The following is a 23,526-nucleotide window of genomic DNA, read 5'->3' as shown; positions in this document are numbered from 1 at the left end:
TGACAACACAAATATGCAAATAAGGATGTTAACCCAGGGTTTAAGAATGTACACCATAGATATACGTATACGTAGATGCCACATTCGACTGCTCCAGACGCGTCACCACGCCCACCATCTTGGAATAGTCAGCGAGTCGTCATTCACAGTAAGAATCAATGATGCCGTATCATTGTGCAGCTTCTGGTTGTGAAACCGAGATTTAAATTTCTGAAGAAATGGAACAACCTTTCACAGGTGAGAATGAGTTGATTTGTGTTTTTATATGCAATAACTCAATATTACAGGTCTTTATACTATGGTAACTTTTTAACGTTGTGTTAGCTGATGCCTTCGTCTTGTTGTGTTAGTTTAGCAAAATCATCTGCTGAAGTCTATTGCAGATATAGATATTCATATATGCACCTAACTACGTTTGCAGACGCACAGTCAACTTACTCTCAAGTGTTCTTGGACTGGTGTTTTGACCTTTCCAATGTTGTGGACGGCTTACGGCCAATAGAAATCGCCACTAATTAGGCGTGCGTGTACATCTATGATGTACACTGGGAAACGGCAGTTTATAAATACTCTGGATTAATTGTTAAACATGGGTAAATTATGAGCAATGTGAAACATGAAGCAAGATAACACCGGATTCCACTTACCAGGGGTTTACAATGACCCAGGGTTAACTAGTTCAAGTGTGAAAAGCCCTTATAAAGTATTTCATAAGTTCACAAGTACACTATAAATATTTCAGTTCACTATAAAGTATTTCACAAGTAAAAAAATTTTTACACTTTAAAATGAAAATTACTCCAAGTTTACTCACCTTCAAGCCATCCAAGGTGTATGACTTTCTTTCTGATAAACACAGTCACGGAACACAGAGTTATATTAATAAACATCCTGATGCATCCAAGCTTTATAATGGCAGTGAATGTAACTAATGAGTATGAGCTGAAAAAAGTGCATCCGTCCACATTCATCATAAACATACTTTACACGGCTCCGGAGGGTTAATAAAGGCCTTCTGAAGCTAAGTGATGCGTTTGTGTAAGAAAAATATCCATATTTAACAAGCTATAAAGTAAAATATAAATATCTAGCTAGCTTCAGCCAGACTGCCTTCCATATTCAACTTATGAAGAAAGTGTAATGCCTCTCGCAGTTCAAAACGTTTATACTACGTCTAACGCCTTCCGTATTCAAATTATGAATACGCTTTTTTCATAAGTTGAATATGGAAGGCAGTCTGGCAGAAGCTAGATATTTTACTTTATAACTTTTTAAATTATGGGTATTTTTCTTACACAAACGCATCGCTTCACTTCGGAAGGCCTTTATTAACCCCCCTGAGCTTCATACTCAGTCCCGTTCACTGCTATTATAAAGCTTGGATGTGTCAGGATATTTATTAATATAACTCTGATTGTGTTCAATAGAAAGTCATATACACCTGGATGGCATGTGGGTGAGTAAATCTTGGGGGAATTTTCATTTTAAAGTGAACTAATCCTTTAATCAGAAGCAGTACAACAAACAGTACATCAAGCACACCAATCTTACTTGATCTCCTCAGCTGACACCGTTTCCAGCTTTTGCTTTTTCCCAAGCACCATCTCATCTGGACCATCATTGTCTGCATCTCTTTTGCGGACAGCTGCTGAATCGCTCTGCGGTTTATCAGCTTTATTAGGCGTCTTCCTATTAGATGTAAAGACAAAAAAAGAGTCACTCAACAGTCATCTAATGCTTTTATCTACTGTGTGATAGATAGATAGATAGATAGATAGATAGATAGATAGATAGATAGATAGATAGATAGATAGATAGATAGATAGATAGATAGATAGATAGATAGATAGATAGATAGAGTGTGTTTACATTTGATTGTTTATAATTTATTTATTTTTGACAGTTTAACGGTCTCGGTTAGTTTGAACATTTTACTTATTTTTATGGGATTTTGGGGGAGGCAGGCTGGTTTATTACAACCTGCACACAAAAGACGCTGCATTTATAACAAAAGACGACAAATATAGCAAGTCCTAACTGCTGAACGCTAGAATACACCGGTAAAGTGTTTATGTGGCGTGAATTTTTTTGAGTTTCACTCTATCTAGCTATGAGTGCGTGTCACATGTGTTCAGTAAGACCAGGCAAACACTACAATTTCCCATTGATTAGTTGTACAAAAAAAAAACATATATCCCGCCCGTTTACCTACCCTGCCTGAGCAGCGGACTTTGGAGTGGCCTTTTTGCTGGAACCGGCCTGTTCTTCATCAAACACGCTGAACAAATCGTCTCCAAAGGCGTCCGCCATGACTTCAAACCTTCAAACAGACACAAATCCCACAGTGCGAAGCGCACGCCGCGTGCCGGAAATGACATACGGCGTGTGAAATAAGCAACGGTAGAAGACAGAGAAACAAAATGCCTTTCTCTAAAATAATCCCAATAACATATTCCAGAATGTATGGTAATTTAATCAAGGAATTTGCCATAATTTGTATTTAATTACTATTATTTAAACACGTCAAACTTCTTAACTTCTTAAAGATACGCTACAACAAATGCCTCTGTAACGTTACCTCTAAAATGTGTAATCTACTTTCCTCTTGAATTAAGTATTTTGTCCTGTTTTTACCTCTCTCTTAGGACCTATGGAGGCCCAAACGCGAATAAATAAATATATAAATAAATCATGCAATCTGCATAAAGTTAAATCCAAAGTTTTCAAATTATTCCACTGAACTTTTATTTTGAAAGAAGCTTCTGTAGTTTCAGTCTTCACAAATTCTCATAGAGTTGGCTTAGCTGGCTGTCAGCACAGTCTTCTTTACCATTTTCCAGCCATAAAATTTGTGTTTATCGAAATGTTGATAATTTTGTGTACTGGTCAGTAACAGACACTTGAACTGGTTATTTTCGCAATGGGTGGAAAGAAAAAGAAGTCGGCAGCAGTTCCCACGAGTGTGCAGCAGCCGGCTGCTGCAGGGAACAGTGCTGCTGTGAACGCATCTGAATCCACGGGCAAAAAACACCAAAAGAGACCAAACAATGAGAAATCAGCCTCGAAGGAAAACAAACTCAGAGGTCAGACTTCGTTTTAAACGTTGCATTGCTTGTAATGTGTGAGGAGTTTGATTTATAAACAGTATGTAGTATGTAATTAGATATGACAATATATGAATCAAAATGTAATGACATTTCTACCTATTTGAATGCAGATGTACAGTGTTATGTTATAATAAATGAGTTAGTAATACAGTAAGTGCTGCATTTTTGCTCTAAGTAAATAATGTTCAGAGCCAGTACAATCTTGACAGTTTGTCTGCAAATGTCTAATAATTTTGTTCCTTTATTTTCTTGTAGCACCTAAAACATACAGTCTTAACACTAATGCGCAGACTGATACAGGCATGTCTGATAAATCAATCCTGAAGGTAAGTCTCACATTAAAGGGGTCATATTCATGTTTATGCAAACTTTCATAACTGAAAACCTACCCAGTCTAAAAATAACATTTGTTACAACTGACCTGCATAAACATCTTCTGCAGACAGATGAATACTTTTGAACATATAAATGCCCACCACATATACACTACCGTTCAAAAGTTTGGGTCAGTAAGTAATATTTGAACTTTCTATTAATTAAAAAGAATCCTGAAAAAAATGTAGCACGGTTTCGACAAAAATGTGAAGCAGCACAACATTGATAATAATAATAATAAATGTTTCTTGAGCATCAAATCAGCATATTAGAATGATTTCTAAAGGATCATGTGACACTGAAGAATGGAGTAATGATGCTGAAAATTCAGCTTTGATCACAGGAATGAATTACATTTTAAAATATATTATAAAAGAGTTGTTTTAATTTATAATAATATTTCATAACATTACTGATTTTAATGTATTTCTGATCAAAGATATGCAACACTTACACTCGTGAGCATAAGCATCAAAAAATCTTACAAAGTTAGTGTACTCATCAACGTCTGTTATTGATATTATCAGTCTGTTTTTTTCTTGTCTTGAAGGTTGTCATCCATCCAGAACTGGAAAAGAAGGTGATCAAGTTGATCAATGATTATAGGCAAGAACATGCTGATAAAGGACCAATATCTGGGAGACTCACATCCAAAAAGTTGCTGGTAATTCTTTTCCTTTTTGGCTTTAATTGCAAAAAATAAAGAATATTATTTATTATCTAAGAATTTTAAAAGAACATTTATCATATATTGTTTGGCAGGATTTGTACACGGCCTTGCAAATGTTCCAGTTTAAGACGGAGCACATCGAGGAGGCCATGAAGAGCAGTGTGTTGTATGGAGGCGATCTGCACTCAGCGCTCGACTGGCTCTGTCTGAATCTCAGAGACGGTAAAAGCTTCAGATTGCAGTCATAATAAACTTCATAAACCCAAGTTCTGCTCCTCAAACCCTAAACCCTGGTTTTGCTTTTTTGCTTTTCCATGAATAAAGATGAGCTACCGGAGGGATTCAGCCAGAAGATGCAAGAGGAGAAACAGAAGACTCGCCCTAAGTTCCAGCCTCCTAGAGAGGACAAGCAACAGCCTGTTACCAAGAAAGAAGCACCCAAAGAGGAGGAGAAACCTAAGGCAAAGGTGTGTCATTTTATGAGGAATTACATTTTTCTTAAAGTGCCCCTATTATGCTATTTTAAAGGTTGATCAATTTTATACATTTGTAGATGTTTCAATGAGACATTAGTATAATTAAAAGAATTAATAGTAGTTAATAGTTTCTTATTGGCCTGTTTAGCTGAGCCATCCATGGAACGAACAAAACAAGCACTGAACATTTTTTAAAGAACATATATTACACAGACATTTTATATTTAATCTTATTAGATAATTAGTTAATTGCATTTGATAGATTTTACTTTTAATAAAACATTTGCAATAGGTTTGTAGAAGGTGTTTTTATGCATGTTTGGCCTGAGTTTTTGTTGCATTTACACGGTTTTGAACAGCAGGGGTCACCAGCTTGTGGTGTTTCAAAACAATGAATCATTTTGCAAAGCAATTGGTTTAAGTGATTCAAAGCTTTAAAAAGCTTAGCTTCTCCCATCAATACATTGCAGCATCACCTCTTTTCTCACAGTGAAAATCTGAGAAAAGAACATCTCTTTTCTCATTAAATTACGAGAAAAAAGTCGTTAAATTATGAGAACAAATTCGTAATTTAACGAATTTGTTCTTGTAATTTAACAACTTTTTTTCTCATAATTTAATGACTTTATTCTCAACATTTTATCTCAACTTTTTTCTCGTAATTTATTGACTTTATTCTCAATATTTTATCTCGACTTTTTTCTCGAAATTTAACAACTTTAATCTCGAGATGGTTTTATTTTTTTTTATTATTGCTTGGCCCTAATCCTCTTCTGTAAGTTTTAGAATTTTTATCTAAGATAAAATTTAAAAACCGATATCTCTTTTCTCTCTCTCTTGCCATGAATATATCCGGGATAGCTAGCATGGCGTTAAACTATAAGCAAACAAAGATGAAACATTAATATCTGAAAAAGCATAACAGGAGCACTTTAATCTTTTTGAGAGAAAAAAATTCCAAAACATTTTATTTGATGGCAGACTCCTATAAAAGATGGTGGTGGCAGTATGAAGGAGTGGATACTGCGCTACGCTGAACAATCTGAAGATCAGAGCAGCGAAGAAGATGAAGGACACAGGGACACAAGTGTTTATAACCCAGAGTTGGAGGAGAAGTTTGATCCTGTGAGTTTTACTGTAGTTTCCATAATATGCCACTATTACGCCTGCAGCTTCCCATAAATTCACATGCTCTTCCTGCAGAATGACAGATACCTGCAGCTGAGCGCTCAGCTGTATGATGCAAAGGACATGGCTGCTGGATCAAAAGCCAAGAAAGACAAAGCAGGGCAGAGGACAGCACAAGATCGGATCAGAGTCATCCAGCAAGGTCTGTGCCTGCAGTTTTCTCTACTTTTAAGGGCATATGTTAATTGTAAAGAATGTAAGGAACTGTTACTATCAATTTGTTTCTCAGTAGTGTTTGTTTACTTTACAGAAATGAAGTCTTTGGAGTGTCATCCAATGTTCAATTCAGCGATCAAAGTTAAAGACACTCCTAAAGAGGACAAGAAGCCAGTTACACTCACTGATGGCAAAGAGGAAATCAACTTCAACCTCTTTGAGGAAGAAGACAAACCACCAGCAGAAAAAAGTAGGAGAATTTATTTATTTTGTTTTATGTATATTTATTTAGTTTGTTAGTTTGATTTTTTTGTTGTTGTTACTTTATATTGTTGTTATTTTATTGTATGTTATTGTATATCGTGTTTAATCTATGTTGTTTTATTTTTATGCAATGTTATTTTATGTTTTTGTTTATGATATTTTATGTTATTTTACATGATTTTGTTTTATTTTTGTTGTTTTACATTATTTTATTTTGTTATTTTTATTGTATTTGTTATTTTTATATTTTACAATTTCATCTGTTTATTTTTCATTTTTATGCTATTGCTTTATTCAGTTTATTTTGTGATATTTTATTTTATGCTGTTCTGTTTTTATTTATATTTAAAAATATTTTGTTACTTTATATTATTTCATTTTATTTTATTGTATGCTGTTTTATGCTGTTTATTTTTCATTTAGTTATTTTTGTTGTTTTACACATTGTTATTTTACTTTATATTTGTTGTTATTTCTATATTGTATCTTTTATTTAAACTTCATGCTATTGTATGCTGTCATGTTTAATTTTTTTATTTTATTTATTATTTTATATATTTTTACTTCATGCTATTATTTTGTGTTTTGTTTTATGCTGACATAATTATTTATTTTATTTTATTTTATTTATAGAATGCTATACTATGCTATAAATTCTAACCTTGTCAGTCTGATTTGTCATTGTTGATGCTCTAGCTGAGAAAAAAAAGGAGCCCAAAGACATCCGAAACTTTGACTACACATCAAGGAGCTGGACTGGGAAGTCACCTAAACAGTTTTTGATTGATTGGTGCAGGAAAAACCTCCCGAAGAGCCCTCCACCTTCCTTTCAGAAAGTTGCAGTCGGGAGATATTGGAAATGCAAGTATGTTGTGTTAAAATTGAATCTTTGATTCTGAATGTGTACTGAATGCAGATTTGACTGTCTGGTCATGTGTCCTTGATGTCAGAGTACGCATTCAGAGGCCTGATGATGTTTTGGAGGTGTGTCCCACTATCCTGACTGAAGACGGCATGCAGGCCCAGCACTTAGGAGCCACGTTAGCCCTTTATAAACTAGTCAAAGGACAGGTAAGTTTCGAAACAGTTCACATTTCAGGCAGATAGGTGCTTGCTTTATGTATTTCATTCATTTCATCTGTCCTTTGATCTCCATTAGTCTGTGCATCAGCTGCTGCCACCCACCTACCGTGACGTGTGGCTTGAGTGGCGAGATGACGAACAAAAAGAGGAGGAGCAAACCCGCTCTGCCATCAACAAACCACGTGACCAGTTTATCGCACGTCTGCTCACTCGCCTCAAACAGCAGCAAGCCCTCCAACTGCAGGCCGAGCCGCAGGAAAGTCTCCAGGACGCAGAACCAGAAGACTCCTGGGAGAACCTGGACATGCAGGAGGACCACGAGCCCAAGCGGGGAGGAGGCCTCATGATGGAGGAGGCGTCCCGGAGGCTGTTCCTCAAACTGCGAGGCTCTCCTGTGGCACACAGGCTGCTGGCTGAGAGGGAGCAGCTGCCCGTTTTCCAGCACCGTGAGAAGGTGCTAGAGGCTCTACGGCGCCACCGCGTGCTGGTGATTGCGGGGGAAACGGGAAGTGGGAAGAGCACACAGATTCCTCAGTTCATCCTGGAAGAGCTCCTGGCTGCTGGGGAGGCCGCGCAGCCGTGCAATGTGGTGGTGACGCAACCCAGAAGAATTTCAGCCACAAGTCTGGCCAGCAGGGTGTCACAGGAGCTGGGGAGTGAGGATGGACCGGGAGGCAAGGTTAGATCTCAGAAATATGCTTTTTAAAACTGTGTATGTGGAAAAACCTTGCTTTTAATGTTGTTCATCTCTAACAAGTCAGATGGTATGTGATAGGAATCAAACATCTGGGCCAGTGACAACAAAAGTTTTTGAGCTACTGTAAGACCAAAATATAAGCAGTTTATTTACTGTCCCTCAGGTGAAAAAAAAAAAATTATATATATATATATATATATATATATATATATATATATATATATATATAAGCTACAATTTAGCTCAGTGTAAATAATATAGATATTAACACTAATTAATAATAAGTTGATAAGTGTACTTTTTATTAAATAGGTCAGTAATGACGTTCATTTTTTTAAAATTAATTTATTCAGAAGTATATTTAAAAATACAGTTCAGTGACTTGAATACACTTCTTATATGATTTGCATGTTTTTAATTTCTGAATTAAAATTAATTTTTATATTTTTTAGGGCATGGGGAGAAGGAAAATCTTGAAAATAAAACTATCAAGTATTTTGGCATAATTATTTTTATTATTTCTTATTTTTTATATAAAATATAAAAAAAAAACTGTTTAATTAATGTTTATAAAATTTTTTAAAAAACATTTGTCTGCCAAATTAAAGTCATGTGGTACAACCAACGGGTGAAAAAACAAAAAACAAAAAAAAAAAAACAGAAATTGTCATGTGTAGCCACTCCACAAAAACATATTTTTAAATGAATAATTCATAATGTTTGGGAAAAAAAATCATTTATAAAAAATTAAGTCATGTGGTACAACCAACAACAACAAAAAAACATTAAACAGGACATATCATACAGAAGGACCCCTGCCGAACCACATAACTGTGTCAAGGTCAATTAGTCTTTAAAAATATCAGGTAATTTGTCTTTTTTGGTGGTGCGACTCCCCAAAAACTTAATAGTTCATGATATTTAGAAAAATAAACACATTTACATTACTTTGAAAAATATTAAATTTTTTTGAAAACATGATTAAGATACACTCACATGTATTCAGAGTGTAAGGAAACACCACATGACATTTTTAGAGTTAAATTGATACTTTTCCTAAAAATGGTATAGAAGATTTTTAAACCCATATTCAAGAAGTTGAGACTCGCAAAATGTGCAAAATAAGTCCAAATGTCTCCAGTAAAGGTGTCGTAATGGTAGTTGACGGCAGAGACACCATAGTAACAGTATGCATGGAATATTTGCATTACAGAATTCACTGTGTGGATACCAGATCCGGATGGAGAACCGCTCTAGTGACGCCACACGACTGCTGTACTGCACCACTGGAGTTCTGCTGCGCAAACTACAGCAGGACCAGCTCCTCAGCTCCCTCACTCACATCATCGTGGACGAGGTCATGCTTGCATATATCTAGGGATATACCCACACTTAGGGCTGGACCATATAACCCAAAAATTATGTCTCAATATTTTAGGTTCACGAGCGAAGCGTACAGTCAGATTTCCTTCTCACCATACTAAAAGAAGTGGTGCATAAGCGCACAGATCTGCGTTTGATCTTGATGAGCGCTACAGTCGACTGTCAGAAGTTTGCCAACTACTTCAACCGCTGTCCTGTGGTCACCATACCCGGCAGAACTTTCCCTGTGGAGGCAAGATTATATACGCCTAAATAAATATTAACAAATATATTTACATAACATCAGTATTTTGATGAAATTCTTGTGTATGTTTCATTTATTTTGTTATAAACTCAAACCAAAATAAATAAGAAAAAAATCATAAAGAACTGTTTTGGTAGGTGTTTCACCTGGAGGATATCGTGGAGGAGACGGGTTATGTGCTGGAGCAGGACTCGGAGTACTGTCAGAAGTATGTGGAGGAAGATGATGAGATCAACATCAGCATCACACAGAAAGGAGGGAAGACTATTCAGCACAAGGTGACACAGAAATCCACTTTTCTGTTTCAACAGAAGACTTTCATTGGTCCAAGATTTATGCTGTGTCCCAATTCGCATACTATCCATCCTAAATACTGAGGAATTGAATTGGAATTTAACAGGCATTCTTTCCTCAATCCTGAATGGTGCATGACCGTGTTGTGCTCTAAACATTGCAGGCATATATTGTTTTGTAAATGTTTGTTCTTGTATTCTGTTCAGGAGCTGATTGTGAGGGACTCTGGTTCAGGTTGGGATCTGGGCCCTGAGCTGGATCACTTCAGCAGCCGGACACGACACGTCCTGCAGTACATGAACCCCAGCAAGATAAATATGGATCTGATATTAGACCTGCTGGCATACCTGGGTAAAATAACAACACATATACTGTATGCACAGAGTCATGAGTTATAGTGACTGAACATTTACCTCATTAGGATGCATACTTTATCATTAGTAGTGTTTGCTAATGGAAGCAACACTTTCCTCAAACACTGTACAAACTAAGTCTTTTAAGTTAAGTTTTTATGAATAAATGGAGTATCTCTGGTTCTTTTCTTAAGATAAATCACCTCAGTTTCGTGATGTGGATGGTGCGGTTCTGGTCTTCCTCCCAGGCCTGGCTCATATTCAACAGCTGCATGATCTACTGACCACAGACAAGAGATTCAGCTCAAAGAACAGGTAACTCCAGTCTAAATTTGACTCGCACTTAAAAATTTTGTCATTTTAGTCAAAATATTACAACATTTTTAATTTGACATGAACAAAAAAAGTTTTGAGGGACAGAAATCATTACAGACGGTTACTGACAGACTGGGAAGAGAGGTGCTACAACAATGTAAAATATGTGAAAAATAACGTGTTTTGAACATTCAAGCATGAAAACCTATTCTAGTAGAACACAAAAACGAAATCAAGACTTTGTAAGTGGGCATAATACTGCCTCTCAGTGTTGCCAGATTGGAAATGTCCAATTATCGTACCAGAAGCTCAAAATTATTGTATTTGGAACAAAATTATCGTACATGTACATTATACATTACATTATAGGTAAATGAACTAAATTAATAACTATTGATTTTTACAACGGAAAGAATCAATACTGAACTAACTTAAGCTGGACAATCACACTATTTTAGCTGCTGTACAGCCAGTGTTCCCTCTATCTCTGTAAAGCTATACTTTGACACAATCTGCATTGTAAAAAGAGCTGTATAAATAAAGCTGACATGACAAATCAAACGTACAGAATACAGCTATTTATCTATAGACCAGCAACTTTTTGATATGAACTGCAAATTACCACAATACATAAATAATTAGGCGTACCTTAGCGAGAAACAAATGACCTAAGCGCCGCGGCAAGAAGGCTAACTTGAGCTCGTGAGAGAGAGTCATTCTCCATGATGATTGGCCGAGAAGACGTAACATGAGATGAGATGGAAGACGTGCCTAACAAAGTTCACATTCTCCTTACAATCATGACGTCGTGGATCCACCTGGGATCCACACAGCTAGATCAATGAACCGATTATAACGACCATCATTTGAAGTGTCACAAAATACTGAAATTATCGTACATTATGGGATTTTTTTCATTATTGATCGTACATCGTACAGAGGTCAAAATTATCGTACAAATACGATAATTATTGTACGTCTGGCAACACTGCTGCCTCTTTACATTTATGTTTTGTTTACCAGTCAAAAGTTTGGAATAATTAAGTTTTATTTTTATGCTCACCAAGGCTACATTTATTTGATCAAAAATACAGTAATAACAGTAATCTTGTGAAATATTATTACAACTTAAAATAACTTTTGATTTGAGATATATATATATATATATATATATATATATATATATATATATATATATATATATATAATTATGTGTGTGTGTGTGTGTGTGTGTGTGTATGTAACGTAGGCGGGACTCAGGTAGGGATCCAAATGCAAAGCTTTATTAAATGTTGAGCATGGTCGTACAGGCATGGTCAAACGGGGCGAACAAGAACATCAGAGACAGGCAGAATCGTAGTCAGAGAACAGGCAGTGGTCAAAAGGCAGGCAGCTAACAATCACAGAACTGTAGAACCAGACAGGGATCAGCAACAGGAACCGGAACAGACAGGGAAACAGAATAATAACGCTTGGAAATGTCACACAGGGAAAACAAGACCTAGCAGTGAGGTGATGTGTGTAAGAGTCTTTTATAGTCCTGGTAATGAGCTGCAGCTGGGTGTGGTGATTAGTGATTAGTGTTAAGTGTGTGCAGGTGAGTGGCAGAGAGGATGATGGGAGATGTAGTCCGGGAACTGACAGGAACAGACGGTGATCATGACATAACGCCCCCCTCCCGGAAGGCGCGTCCTCGCGGCGTAAAAGGAACAGCTAGGGAGGGAGGGTGGGTGCATTGGAGACCTGCATGCAGACAGGAACGGGGTCCCCAATGCAGGTCCAGGAGCCTCGGGCGGCCACGGCGGGTCAGGAGGCTCGGGCGGCCACGGCGGGTCAGGTGGCTCGGGCGGCCACGGCGGGTCAGGAGGCTCGGGCGGCCACGGCGGGTCAGATGGCTCGGGCGGCCACGGCGGGTCAGGAGCCTGGGGCGGCCACGGCGGGTCAGGAGCCTGGGGCGGCCACGGCGGGTCAGGAGCCTCGGGCGGCCACGGCGGGTCAGGAGCCTCGGGCGGCCACGGCGGGTCAGGAGCCTCGGGCGGCCACGGCGGGTCAGGTGGTCTGGGTAACCACGGTGGGTCAGGTGGTTTGGGTAACCACGGTAGGTCAGGTGGTTTGGGTAACCACGGCAGGTTAGGGTCCATAAACGGCCATAATAGTTCAAAGGCCAATGACGGCAGTGGCCAGGCAGAGTGACCACCCACAAGCTCTCCACCCTCAGGTATACTGCCCCCCCCAAAAAAGTTCTTGGGGATTTCAACGGGGTCTGTTGCGGCCTTGTGGGCAAGGAGTTCAGGTGGTTCCGGCAGGGCCAGGCGTTCGGGTGGTGCCGGCAGGGCGAGACGCCTGGGTGGCGCTGGCAGAGCAAGGAGTTTGGGCGGCGTTGGCAGGGCTAGGAGCTTGGATGGCGCCGGCAGGGCCAGGAGTTCAGGTGGTGCTGGCAAGGCAGGGAGTTCAGGTGGCGCCGGCAGAGCGAGAAGCGCAGGTGGCGCCGGCAGAGCGAGAAGCGCAGGTGGCGCCGGCAGAGCGAGAAGCGCAGGTGGCGCCGGCAGAGCGAGAAGCGCAGGTGGCGCCGGCAGGGCGAGAAGCGCAGGTGGCGCCGGCAGGGCGAGAAGCGCAGGTGGCGCCGGCAGGGCGAGAAGCGCAGGTGGCGCCGGCAGGGCGAGAAGCGCAGGTGGCGCCGGCAGGGCGAGAAGCGCAGGTGGCGCCGGCAGGGCGAGAAGCGCAGGTGGCGCCGGCAGGGCGAGAAGCGCAGGTGGCGCCGGCAGGGCGAGAAGCGCAGGTGGCGCCGGCAGGGCAAGAAGCGCAGGTGGCGCCAGCTGAGCAAGCAGCTTGGGCGTAAGAGGGGGAAGAACGGAAGAAGCCTTCCTCCTCCTCCTCCTCTTCCGAGGATGAGGCGATGCGACCATCTTGTCCGTAGACACAGGCGATGTGGCCCTCTTGTCCTTGTCCATAGACACAGGCGAACTTGAGAGCGTTGCAACCGGAGTACTTGAGAGCGTTGCAACCGGTTGGCTTGAGTGCGAAGCGACCACCGGGCTTGAGAGCGAAGCGGCCGGTTGACGCTTTGGAATGCCAGCCGCTCGCGCTGAAATCAGCGGTGGATCAACCACACTGGAACGTAATCCTTGCCGTTCTCTGACTAATCTAGAGACGTGACGTGGCTCTGGGCGATCAGCGGAGACGTGACTTGACTCTGGGTGATCAGCGAAGACGTGATGTGATGTTGTAGTGGCCGCCATTTTGTGAGTGTTCTTTGATGCGGCGGCCATTACAGGATTCACTGCGGTGTCGCATTTCCCCGCGACACCTACAGTAAAATGTGAACCAACGGTAAGCAGGGCAAAGTCCAAGAATTCCATAAACGTCCCTCGGGGACCATTAGCGATTAAATACCCCTTAAGAGATTCATTTAGTCCATAAGCAAAAAAGTCAACGAGGGCACAGTCCGGTAAATCAGAAAAATGGGCAATGTCCAGGAATTTCTGGATATGAACCTCCAGGGTGCAGTTACCTTGACGAAGGCTGACCAGATGTGTTGCGGGATCCATGCTGGGACTAGGACGCCCAACAAAGCTGCTGGATCTAGATGTGGCTAGGTCTTCTGTAACGTAGGCGGGACTCAGGTAGGGATCCAAATGCAAAGCTTTATTAAATGTTGAGCATGGTCGTACAGGCATGGTCAAACGGGGCGAACAGGAACATCAGAGACAGGCAGAATCGTAGTCAGAGAACAGGCAGTGGTCAAAAGGCAGGCAGCTAACAATCACAGAACTGTAGAACCAGACAGGGATCAGCAACAGGAACCGGAACAGACAGGGAAACAGAATAATAACGCTTGGAAATGTCACACAGGGAAAACATGACCTAGCAGTGAGGTGATGTGTGTAAGAGTCTTTTATAGTCCTGGTAATGAGCTGCAGCTGGGTGTGGTGATTAGTGATTAGTGTTAAGTGTGTGCAGGTGAGTGGCAGAGAGGATGATGGGAGATGTAGTCCGGGAACTGACAGGAACAGACGGTGATCATGACAGTGTGTGTGTGTGTGTGTATTTTAAAATGTAATTTATTCTTGCATTGTCAAAGCTGAATTTTCAGCATCATTACAATAAAGTTCTTTCAGTGTCACATGATTCTTCAGAAATCATTTTAATATGCTGATATAAGGACCTTGCAGTAGATTTTATAGGAAATAAATTCTTCTGCCATGCTCCATAACAAGTAATTTAATTTATTAAAGAGTCCTACCAGTCCGGTCTGAAATAGTCCGAATATAAACACTTATTATAAGTGTACCATAATGATTCAGGATAAGACAAAAACACGGTTTGGAAAATGGATTCATGTTGTATATTCTCATTATATAATTTTTGTACATTTTTAACACAAAAAAGTTGCGAGACTGCAGCTTTAAATACAATGAACTATATATTAATTAAATACAAATTCTGTAGGTGGCATTTCAAAGATTGATTACTATCATCAAAGGGTATTATTATTTATGATTATTATTATTATTATTATTTCTATTTTACATCTAGATACAAGCTAGTTGCTCTCCACTCCACACTGTCATCCCAGGACCAGTCTTCTGCATTTACAGTGCCCCCTGCTGGAGTGAGAAAGGTACTGTTCAGAGTAGCAAATTACATGCATAGTTTTCAAAAAACGTCACACATTTATAAGAAAACCCACCTGGAGGGCAAAACAAGGCTTTTTTCCATTACCTGCCAGTTATTTTTTACCAGGTTTGTACTAATGTAGTAAGACAGTGATATTATAACACCAAATTCAATATACACATTATTGATGATGCATACTACATAAAGCCAGGCAAGCAGATGAACCCAGAATATAAACACAATGTGCAGTTTCTTATTAAGGCTTTTGCAAAGAAAACCATTATAAAGATAACAACCATTTAGCATTAAGCATTGTATACTGAAATTGATATTTTAATATCACTGTTTTAGTACATTAAGGCGCTTTGTCTCGCTAGAATGTCTCACTGTTTTTAGTAATTGAAATACTGCAGCAGTTGCTGTATATGGATCACAAGTGCCCAAAACATTTTTTTTTTCTTCTTCTGGAAAATTAACTGGCCTGTGCTGTAGCTCTATGGATGTTTTTCCCTCCAGGTCTCCATGCCGATCATGTGACTGAAAACTTTGAATTACAATTTTTACAGTACATCGTATATATGCAGCACTCTCACATCTTCATTTCTCTTTAAGATTGTTCTGTCCACAAACATCGCTGAGACTGGCGTCACCATTCCTGATGTGGTCTTTGTCATTGACACAGGAAAAACAAAAGAAAATCGGTGAGGCAGGGCAGAAAATATCTGATATTAACTGTCTATGATCGAATGGTTTTGAATGTTAGCGGTTGTCTTCCGTTTCTGGTTTCAGGTATCATGAAAGCAGCCAGATGAGCTCTCTGGTGGAGACGTTTGTGAGTAAAGCCAGTGCCCTCCAGAGGCAGGGACGGGCAGGACGTGTTCGAGAGGGCTTCTGTTTCCGTCTTTATCCCAAATTCAGGTACAACACCTCTGAGGGGTTTTAAATTTTAAAGTTGGGACAGTCTTTTCTTCTCTATTGTGACATACAGTATATCCGAGTGAAACTGCTTCTTCAACAAGACAAAATGTAGGGCGGAGCTTGACATTGTCCATGGAGAATTGATTGGATATTTTAATGGTTGTGGTTTGCTATTGGTGGATCTCATGTGAGTGACAGGTTGTCCCACCCTCACGCCAGTAAACATGTCATCAGAGAAGAGAAGAGATGCTGCAAGAAGGAGGGGAAGTTATTTTGATTCAAGATTACAAGGGCACATGAATTTAATGATGTGCATGGATAAATCAGTTATAATAAATACAGCAATACTGCATAAAAAACAGGAATCGTCCATTTTAATTTCATAGTGACTTTAAAGATTGTGGCACATACAGTACTAACCTCTCAGTGACCTGTTTTGGTTGGCAATATTAAATATATTTTAGGGGGAAATTTTATTTTATTGAATAAGAAGTAAATTTATATCACAATTTACTGCTGAAAATAATATTTTTTTATTTTATTTGATGGACAAACCTAAAAGAGTGCAATAAACAGCTTCACATTATTAAATACTTGAAACAAAAGACGCAAAACAGTAAAACCAATATTATAAAATGGATAGATCTCTATTTTCTTATTTGTATACACATTATATATATATATATATATATATATATATATATATATATATATATATATATATATATATATATATATATATATATATATATATATATGCACAGTTTATATGCTGTCTTACTTACTTGTCATTTCTGAGTAAATTCTCATGTTTTTGTTTTTCCCACAACAGATTTGAGAGCTTCATTGACTACTCCATCCCAGAGATTCTCCGAGTGCCTTTGGAGGAGCTTTGCCTTCATATTATGTTAAGTACCATGTTTTTCTCTTTCAAAAGTTTGTTATCAGTAAGATATTTTAATGTTTTTGAAAGAAACATTTTTTTAAGCTTGCCAAGGCAGCATTTATTTACTCAAAAATACAGTAAAAGTGTAATATTGTGAAATATTATTACAATCTAAAATAACTGTTTTCTTATTTGGAATATATTTTAAATGGAATTTATTCCTGTGATCAAAGCTGAATTAATTAATTCTCAAAACAAAGTCTTACTGGCCACAAACTCTTTGAAAGCATAAAGTAGCTTTTTCCTTGAACAACGCTGACTTCTGTCACCCCCCTGTGTGTGAACAGAAGTGTGAATATGGCTCTCCAGAGGATTTCCTGTGTCGCGCTCTCGATGCGCCTCAGCCACAGGCCGTGTGTAATGCTGTCAGCCTGCTGAGGAAGATCAGCGCCTGTCAGCAAGATAGCCACACCCTAACACCGCTTGGTCATCACTTGGCTGCCCTTCCAGTCAATGTCAAGATTGGCAAAATGCTTATCTTCGGTGCCATTTTTGGCTGCCTTGAACCCATTGTGAGTGTTTTTTCAGCATGTTATTAATTCCTAACAAAGAAAGAAAGAAAATTATTTCATAATTTACTCACACTCATGTGTATCCAAACCTGTATGACTTTCTTTCTTTTGTGGAACACAAAAGAATATTTTTGAAGCGTGCTTTAACTGTTTTTATCCATAAAAGGAAAGTCAATGGGGTCCAAAACAACACTTAGAAATTCATAATATAACTGAATAAACATTTTTGTCTGTTTGTTTGTTTTTCAGGCCACCATTGCTGCAGCCATGTCTGAAAAGTCCCCGTTTGCTATTCCTATGAACAGGAAGGAGGAGGCCAACCTGGCTAAATCTGCTCTAGCAGTTGCAAACTCAGATCACATGACCATCTTCAATGCTTACCTTGGGTAATCACAAGTGTTCAACAAAAAAGAACTTCACGGACAAAGGAAGTGAAATCATTGTAATGAAGTTACTGTTTTATTCACAGGTGGAAGATTTCACGGAGCGAGGGAACTCGTGCAGAGATGGCCTACTGCAGGAGACACTTCCTGAATCGCACTGCCCTCATGACGATTGAGGTGACGTCCTCTTACAGCTCCTAAAACACTTACTGATTCATTTGCAGAGTCCTGATAAACTAACAAATGTGTGTCTGATCTGCTAGAACTTGTGTTGGTCGATCTCCGTGTGTGCAAATAGAATTTGAAATGTTTCTTTTAAGGTATAAAAAAAGTGTGTCCAAGATGATAAGGAGAAGTATTTGTAAATCTAGTTTAAAACACAAGGGCCATGATTTTAAAAATGTTTTCTTTGCATTCTTGTTGGGTTCATACAAATTTATTTATTTTATGTTTTGAATTAGCTTTTATTTTATATTTTATTTTATTTTTTAATTTAATTTATGAAGTTTTAGTCATTTTGCTACCTGTTTTTGTCATTTTTATTAGTTCTTCTGTAACACTTTACAATAAAGTTCCATTTGTTAATATTAGTTAACTGCATTATTTAACATGAACTAACAATGAAAAATACTTCTAAAGCATTTATTAATCTTAGTTAAAGTTAATTACACCATTTACTAATACATTATTACATAGTACTGTATTTGAGCTGACATGAACTAACAATGAATACCTTATTGTAAAGTGTTACCAACATTTCTGTATAGCTTAATTTATTTTGATTTCATTTAGTACTTAAATATAAACATATTTATTTACATTTCTAATCTAATATTTATATTTTATGTCAGGTTTGTTTTAATAAAAAAAAAAAAATGGTTTTAGTTAAAAATAACATTTATCCATCACGTGAAAAGTAACAAATTTCCTTAAAACTTGAATACGCATTTCCAAAAAGGTTTTCAAGCATTTTTCCAGGGTAAAGGCCTGTTCACACCAAGAGCGATAAATTTAAAGATACCTATGTTGATAATTTATATTAGTGTCCTCACCAACGGTCTAAAGGGTTAGTTCACCCAAAAATTTCTGTCATTTATTTATTATTTATCATGTCGTTCCAAACCCGTAAGACCTTTGTTCATCTTAGGAGCACAAATCGAGATATTTTGATGGTTTGAAGGTTTGAAGGTTTTTTATCCCCCATAGAAAGCAACATAATTACTGTCATTCAAGGTTCAGAGAAGTAGTAAAGAGATTGTTAAAATAGTCCATGCTACTACAGCTGTTCAACCTTAATGTTATGAAGTGACAAGAATACATTTTGTGCGCAAAAACAAAACATAAATAACTTTTTTCTTTTTTTTTTCAACAATTTCTTCTCTCCCCTGTCAGTCTCCAACGCAGTTGATGCTCAGTATTGGTCGAGGCTGTTCACGTGAGCAGCATGACGCATACGTTTGATGCTGACGCAGGAGGCGTCCAATACTGAGCCAGCGTTCGGACATAAACACGGAAGCGCTAAAGTGCGTTCACTGCGTCACAACTACTTTAATAATGTCTTTAATGGCTTTCTGGTCCTTAAATGATGGTAATTACATTGCTTTCTATGGGGGATAAAAAAAAACTTGGATTTCATCAAAAATATCTTAATTTGTGTTCTGAAGATGAACGAAGGTCTTACAGGTGTGGAAGAACACAAGGGTGAGTACTTAATGACTGAAATTTCATTTTTGGGTAAACTAACCCTTTAACCCTTTAAGGCCCGTTCACGCCAAGGATGGTAACTATAAAAAGAACCGTAAAGATATAGTTCTAAAAAAATGTTCTAAATATAAAAGAATAGCAAAGTCCATACCACAACTATAACAATAACGGCTCAGAGAAACAGTGTCATTGGAATCACTTTCAGAACGCTTTTTTTCCAGCTGATGGACGATAAAAACATTGACAGCCAATCAAAATCCATCCTGCTTTAAAGAGCTCTAGCATTTAAAGCGATAAATGACAAAACTGCAGTGCGCTTAGAATGAACAGAATGATATAGTCTACTGGTGTGGATGCTAATATAGTCATCATTATAGTTATCTTTATAGTTATCAGGCCTTTAGAATGATTTTTAGAAGTATATATTTAGCATTATAGTTATGTAAACAAGCTTTAAAAAGTATTTTTTAAACAATATCGTGAATCTCAAAAGTTTTGAATCATGAATATAATGAAGTTTGCTTAAGTTAGTCCAGTTGAGAACCAGAATAAGGGTTTACAGGGGTACAAAAATTGGTCTTTTTCCAAATATCCAGATAGTTACTACAACTTGTCAGTCAAAAAAAAATTGAAAATTCAAAATATATTGAAATGAAGAAATTCAGAAATTGTGTTGTATTGAACTGAAGGCAATACTTTAATCTGACTTATAAATATTTAGTATTTAACTTCCTTCTCAGGATGTGAAGCAGGAGCTCATTAGGATGGTGGAGCAGGCCGGTTTCACAGCCTCCAAGCCCAGTCGGACGCCTCGCTCTCACCCCAGCTCTGAACTGAAAGTCCTCGGCACGCTCTCCAAGCAGGACATCTCTGTTCTCAATGCCGTGCTGACGGCCGGTCTGTATGACAGCGTGGGCCGTATCCTCTGCACTCCCTCTGTGGACGTTCAGGATCGGGTGGCGTGTGTGGTAGAGACGGCTCAGGGGAAGGCCCATGTTCACCCCTCCTCCGTCAATCGCTTCCTACAGACCAACGGTTGGCTTCTCTTCCAGGAAAAGGTGTGTTGGGCTAGCTTTAATATATAACTGTGACATTTTATGTGAATTAAACCATGTCAGTCGCATTCTAGTACACTGCTTGCTCTCTTAGCATTTTATTATTTGGCAACCGAATTATCTTGATTTATTGGTGAGGCAAGCATTACTATTACTTTTGCTTGTTTAACTAATGTGAACAAACCTCTAACCTACAATACTACACTTCTGATTCATCTCGCACAATTTGTGCTACAGAGATGGGTCAATGATGTGCTCTTTTTGGTCTATCTATTCATTTATTAAAAAAACATTCATATACTACTGTTCATAAGTATGGGGACAGTTTTTGAAAGAAGTCTCTTTTGCTCACCAAGGTGTATTTATTTAATCAAAAATACTGTAAAAAAAACTGTAATATTGCGAAATATTATTACAATTTAAATGAACAGCTTTATATTGTAATATATTTAAAAATGTAATTTATTCCTGTGACATAAAGCTGAATTTTCAGCATCATTACTCCAGTCTTCAGTGTCACATGATCCTTCAGAAATCATTCTAATATGATGATTTGATGCTCATGAAACATTTCTTATTATCAGTTGAAAACAGTCAATAAGCTTAATATTTTTGTGGAAACTGTGTTACTTTTTTCAGGATTTTTTGATGAACAAGTTCAAAAGAACAGCCTTTATTTGAAATATAAATCTTTTGTAACATTGTATGTCTTAACTGTCACTTTTGACCAATTCAAATAAAAGTATTAATTTCCCCAAAAAAATCTTACTGACCCCAAAATTTTGAACGGTAGTCACAAGTAGACTTGAATACATCTCTTCTATGATGGACATTTTTTTTAATTTCTGTCTTAAAATTAATTTTAATCATTTTGACAAATTTGTGTGTTATGTGTATGTTATTTTAATCAAATAGCTTATTAATTTTTGCAAAAACGTCCTCAAAATCATGTGGTCTGACCAACACGCTGAAAAAAAAAAAACAGGAAATCATATAATGAGGATCCTTGCAGACTCTCGTGACTGTGTCAAGGTCAATAAGTCTCATCAAATATCAGAAAATTTGACTTTTTTATAACAAGATATGGTTTAGGTTGTAAAATGTCATATGGTGCAACTCCTCAAAATAAATGTTATTTATGGGTTTAATAACTTATGTTTGTAATAAATACTTTTACCTTGAAAATGTTATTTTAAAACATTGGAAATAAAAATTGAGATGTCACTAAATTTGAAACAATTCTTAAAAAGTTTTTTCAAAACCATATGAAACCAACATAAATCCAAATAGTAAATTTCTAAGAACTTGTCACCTGTTTTTCCTTTCTTTATAAATGACTTTTTATTATAAATGGACACTCTTATGTGTCATTGACTCTCTTATTATTCATACATTTGTGATTTGACCCAGTTTTCTCATTTTGCCTGCAGGTGAAATACTCTAAGGTGTTTCTAAGAGACACTACGATGATCTCTCCTTTATCAATGCTGCTGTTTGGAGGTGATATTGACGTGCATCACAGGGAGAGACTCATCTCTCTGGATGGATGGATCCACTTCCAGGTCAGGGAAATTTTTTGTATGCGTGTCCTGTTTCAGTGGTTATCCATGCTTGATTGCTTACCTGCTTTGCATTGATCACGTCATTGGCAGGAGCACTGAGGCATCAGAAATTGGTTTGTCAAACTGTGAGATGACTGTTATCTCAGTTTACTTTGTTTCAATTCCTATCAGGCTCCAGTCAGAATTGGCGTGATATTCAAACACCTTCGCAAGCTGATGGACTCCCTCCTGGAGAGGAAATTGGCCAATCCTAGAATGAATTTGGAAGGTAACTTTAACAACTGGTTATTTAATCAATCATCATTATATTTATAGTCAGTCAGTATATTTATACACACACCTTTTCGAACAGCCTTTGTGTTGTGAACGCACACATAACGCCGTCTTTCATTTTTATCCTCTTCAGATGAGAAGACCATACAGATCATCACAGAACTGATCAAGTCAGAAAACATGCTCTGAGGAAGTGCCTGTTTGTATTTAATCATGAATTGACTATAAATTAAATGTTGACAAACCTCACTGAGGGGTGAGACTGTAAATTATATTGCCAAACCATAATAAAAATATTTTAAGACAAAAACATTGTGGTATTCTTCAAATCCATTACCATAATAATAGACTGACAGGGTTGTGTTTTTACTGTAAGACAGTAGGAATGCAGACGAACAGTCTTGTGGTGATAATGTAATTGTTTTGTTATTGATAGATATGAATGCAATATCAAATTATGGTCTTGTGAACGTAAACATTTAAACTGGCTGAGATTCATGTCTCAAGTCTGACTGTAGTTATCTTATCATACAAAAATAATAGACATTAAAGGTTAACTTGGGTAATGTCGCTGACACAGTGGACTTGGAGGATGGAATCTTTCACAAATAAAATATTATTCAGAAGAAAAAAGGGCCACAAAAAAAGCATTATCTCTCAGTATATGAATGAAATCTGTTACTTAGGCTTTTTTTAAGTTGAAATTGAGTAACATGCTTCCTGGCTCCAAATGAACATCCGTCTGCTTTAAAAGCCTATAAAAATGAATAATAATTACATTAGCGTATTTCCTGACAAACCCATCAACAACACACGGCTCTTTCCAGCAGGGAAATGAGTCTTCTTGTAGATCTTGAACCACATTACTCCGTGCTCAGCGTTTTCCACTGATAGAATAGAACTAGGCCTCTCTCAGTGTTGTTATTGTTAACTAAAGCTACTAAAAATCAT

General features: G+C 37.9%; 2 protein-coding genes across 2 annotated transcripts in view; one reads left to right on the top strand and one right to left on the bottom strand.

Moving 5' to 3' along the window:
* The window catches only part of mtrex (Mtr4 exosome RNA helicase), a 41,795-nt gene extending 39,392 nt beyond the window's left edge, over positions 1-2,403 (bottom strand). The window contains exons 1-2 of the mRNA XM_048173660.1: positions 2,213-2,403; positions 1,552-1,689 (exon numbers count right to left, since the gene is read on the bottom strand). Of these exons, the coding sequence (XP_048029617.1) occupies positions 1,552-1,689; positions 2,213-2,310 (236 nt within the window). The 5' untranslated portion in view covers positions 2,311-2,403. The remainder of the gene's footprint in view (positions 1-1,551; positions 1,690-2,212) is intronic.
* A 136-nt stretch (positions 2,404-2,539) lies between these two features.
* dhx29 (DEAH (Asp-Glu-Ala-His) box polypeptide 29) lies at positions 2,540-22,885 on the top strand. The gene is made up of 27 exons (XM_048173652.1): positions 2,540-3,083; positions 3,363-3,433; positions 4,033-4,146; positions 4,245-4,374; positions 4,477-4,619; positions 5,610-5,753; positions 5,832-5,958; positions 6,067-6,222; positions 6,933-7,101; positions 7,187-7,307; positions 7,396-7,998; positions 9,230-9,373; positions 9,455-9,631; positions 9,781-9,921; positions 10,144-10,288; positions 10,485-10,605; positions 15,142-15,226; positions 15,835-15,923; positions 16,012-16,140; positions 16,973-17,048; positions 17,374-17,598; positions 17,848-17,984; positions 18,068-18,158; positions 20,426-20,743; positions 22,171-22,302; positions 22,474-22,570; positions 22,709-22,885. The coding sequence occupies exons 1-27, from the start codon at positions 2,921-2,923 to the stop codon at positions 22,762-22,764; spliced, it is 4,104 nt and encodes a 1,367-aa protein (XP_048029609.1). The 5' UTR covers positions 2,540-2,920; the 3' UTR covers positions 22,765-22,885.
* Positions 22,886-23,526: the final 641 nt, after the last annotated feature.

The sequence above is a fragment of the Megalobrama amblycephala genome, linkage group LG2, assembly GCF_018812025.1.
Source record: "Megalobrama amblycephala isolate DHTTF-2021 linkage group LG2, ASM1881202v1, whole genome shotgun sequence".
In the NCBI taxonomy this organism is placed as follows: domain Eukaryota; kingdom Metazoa; phylum Chordata; class Actinopteri; order Cypriniformes; family Xenocyprididae; genus Megalobrama; species Megalobrama amblycephala.
This window is presented reverse-complemented; position numbering and strand designations above follow the sequence as displayed.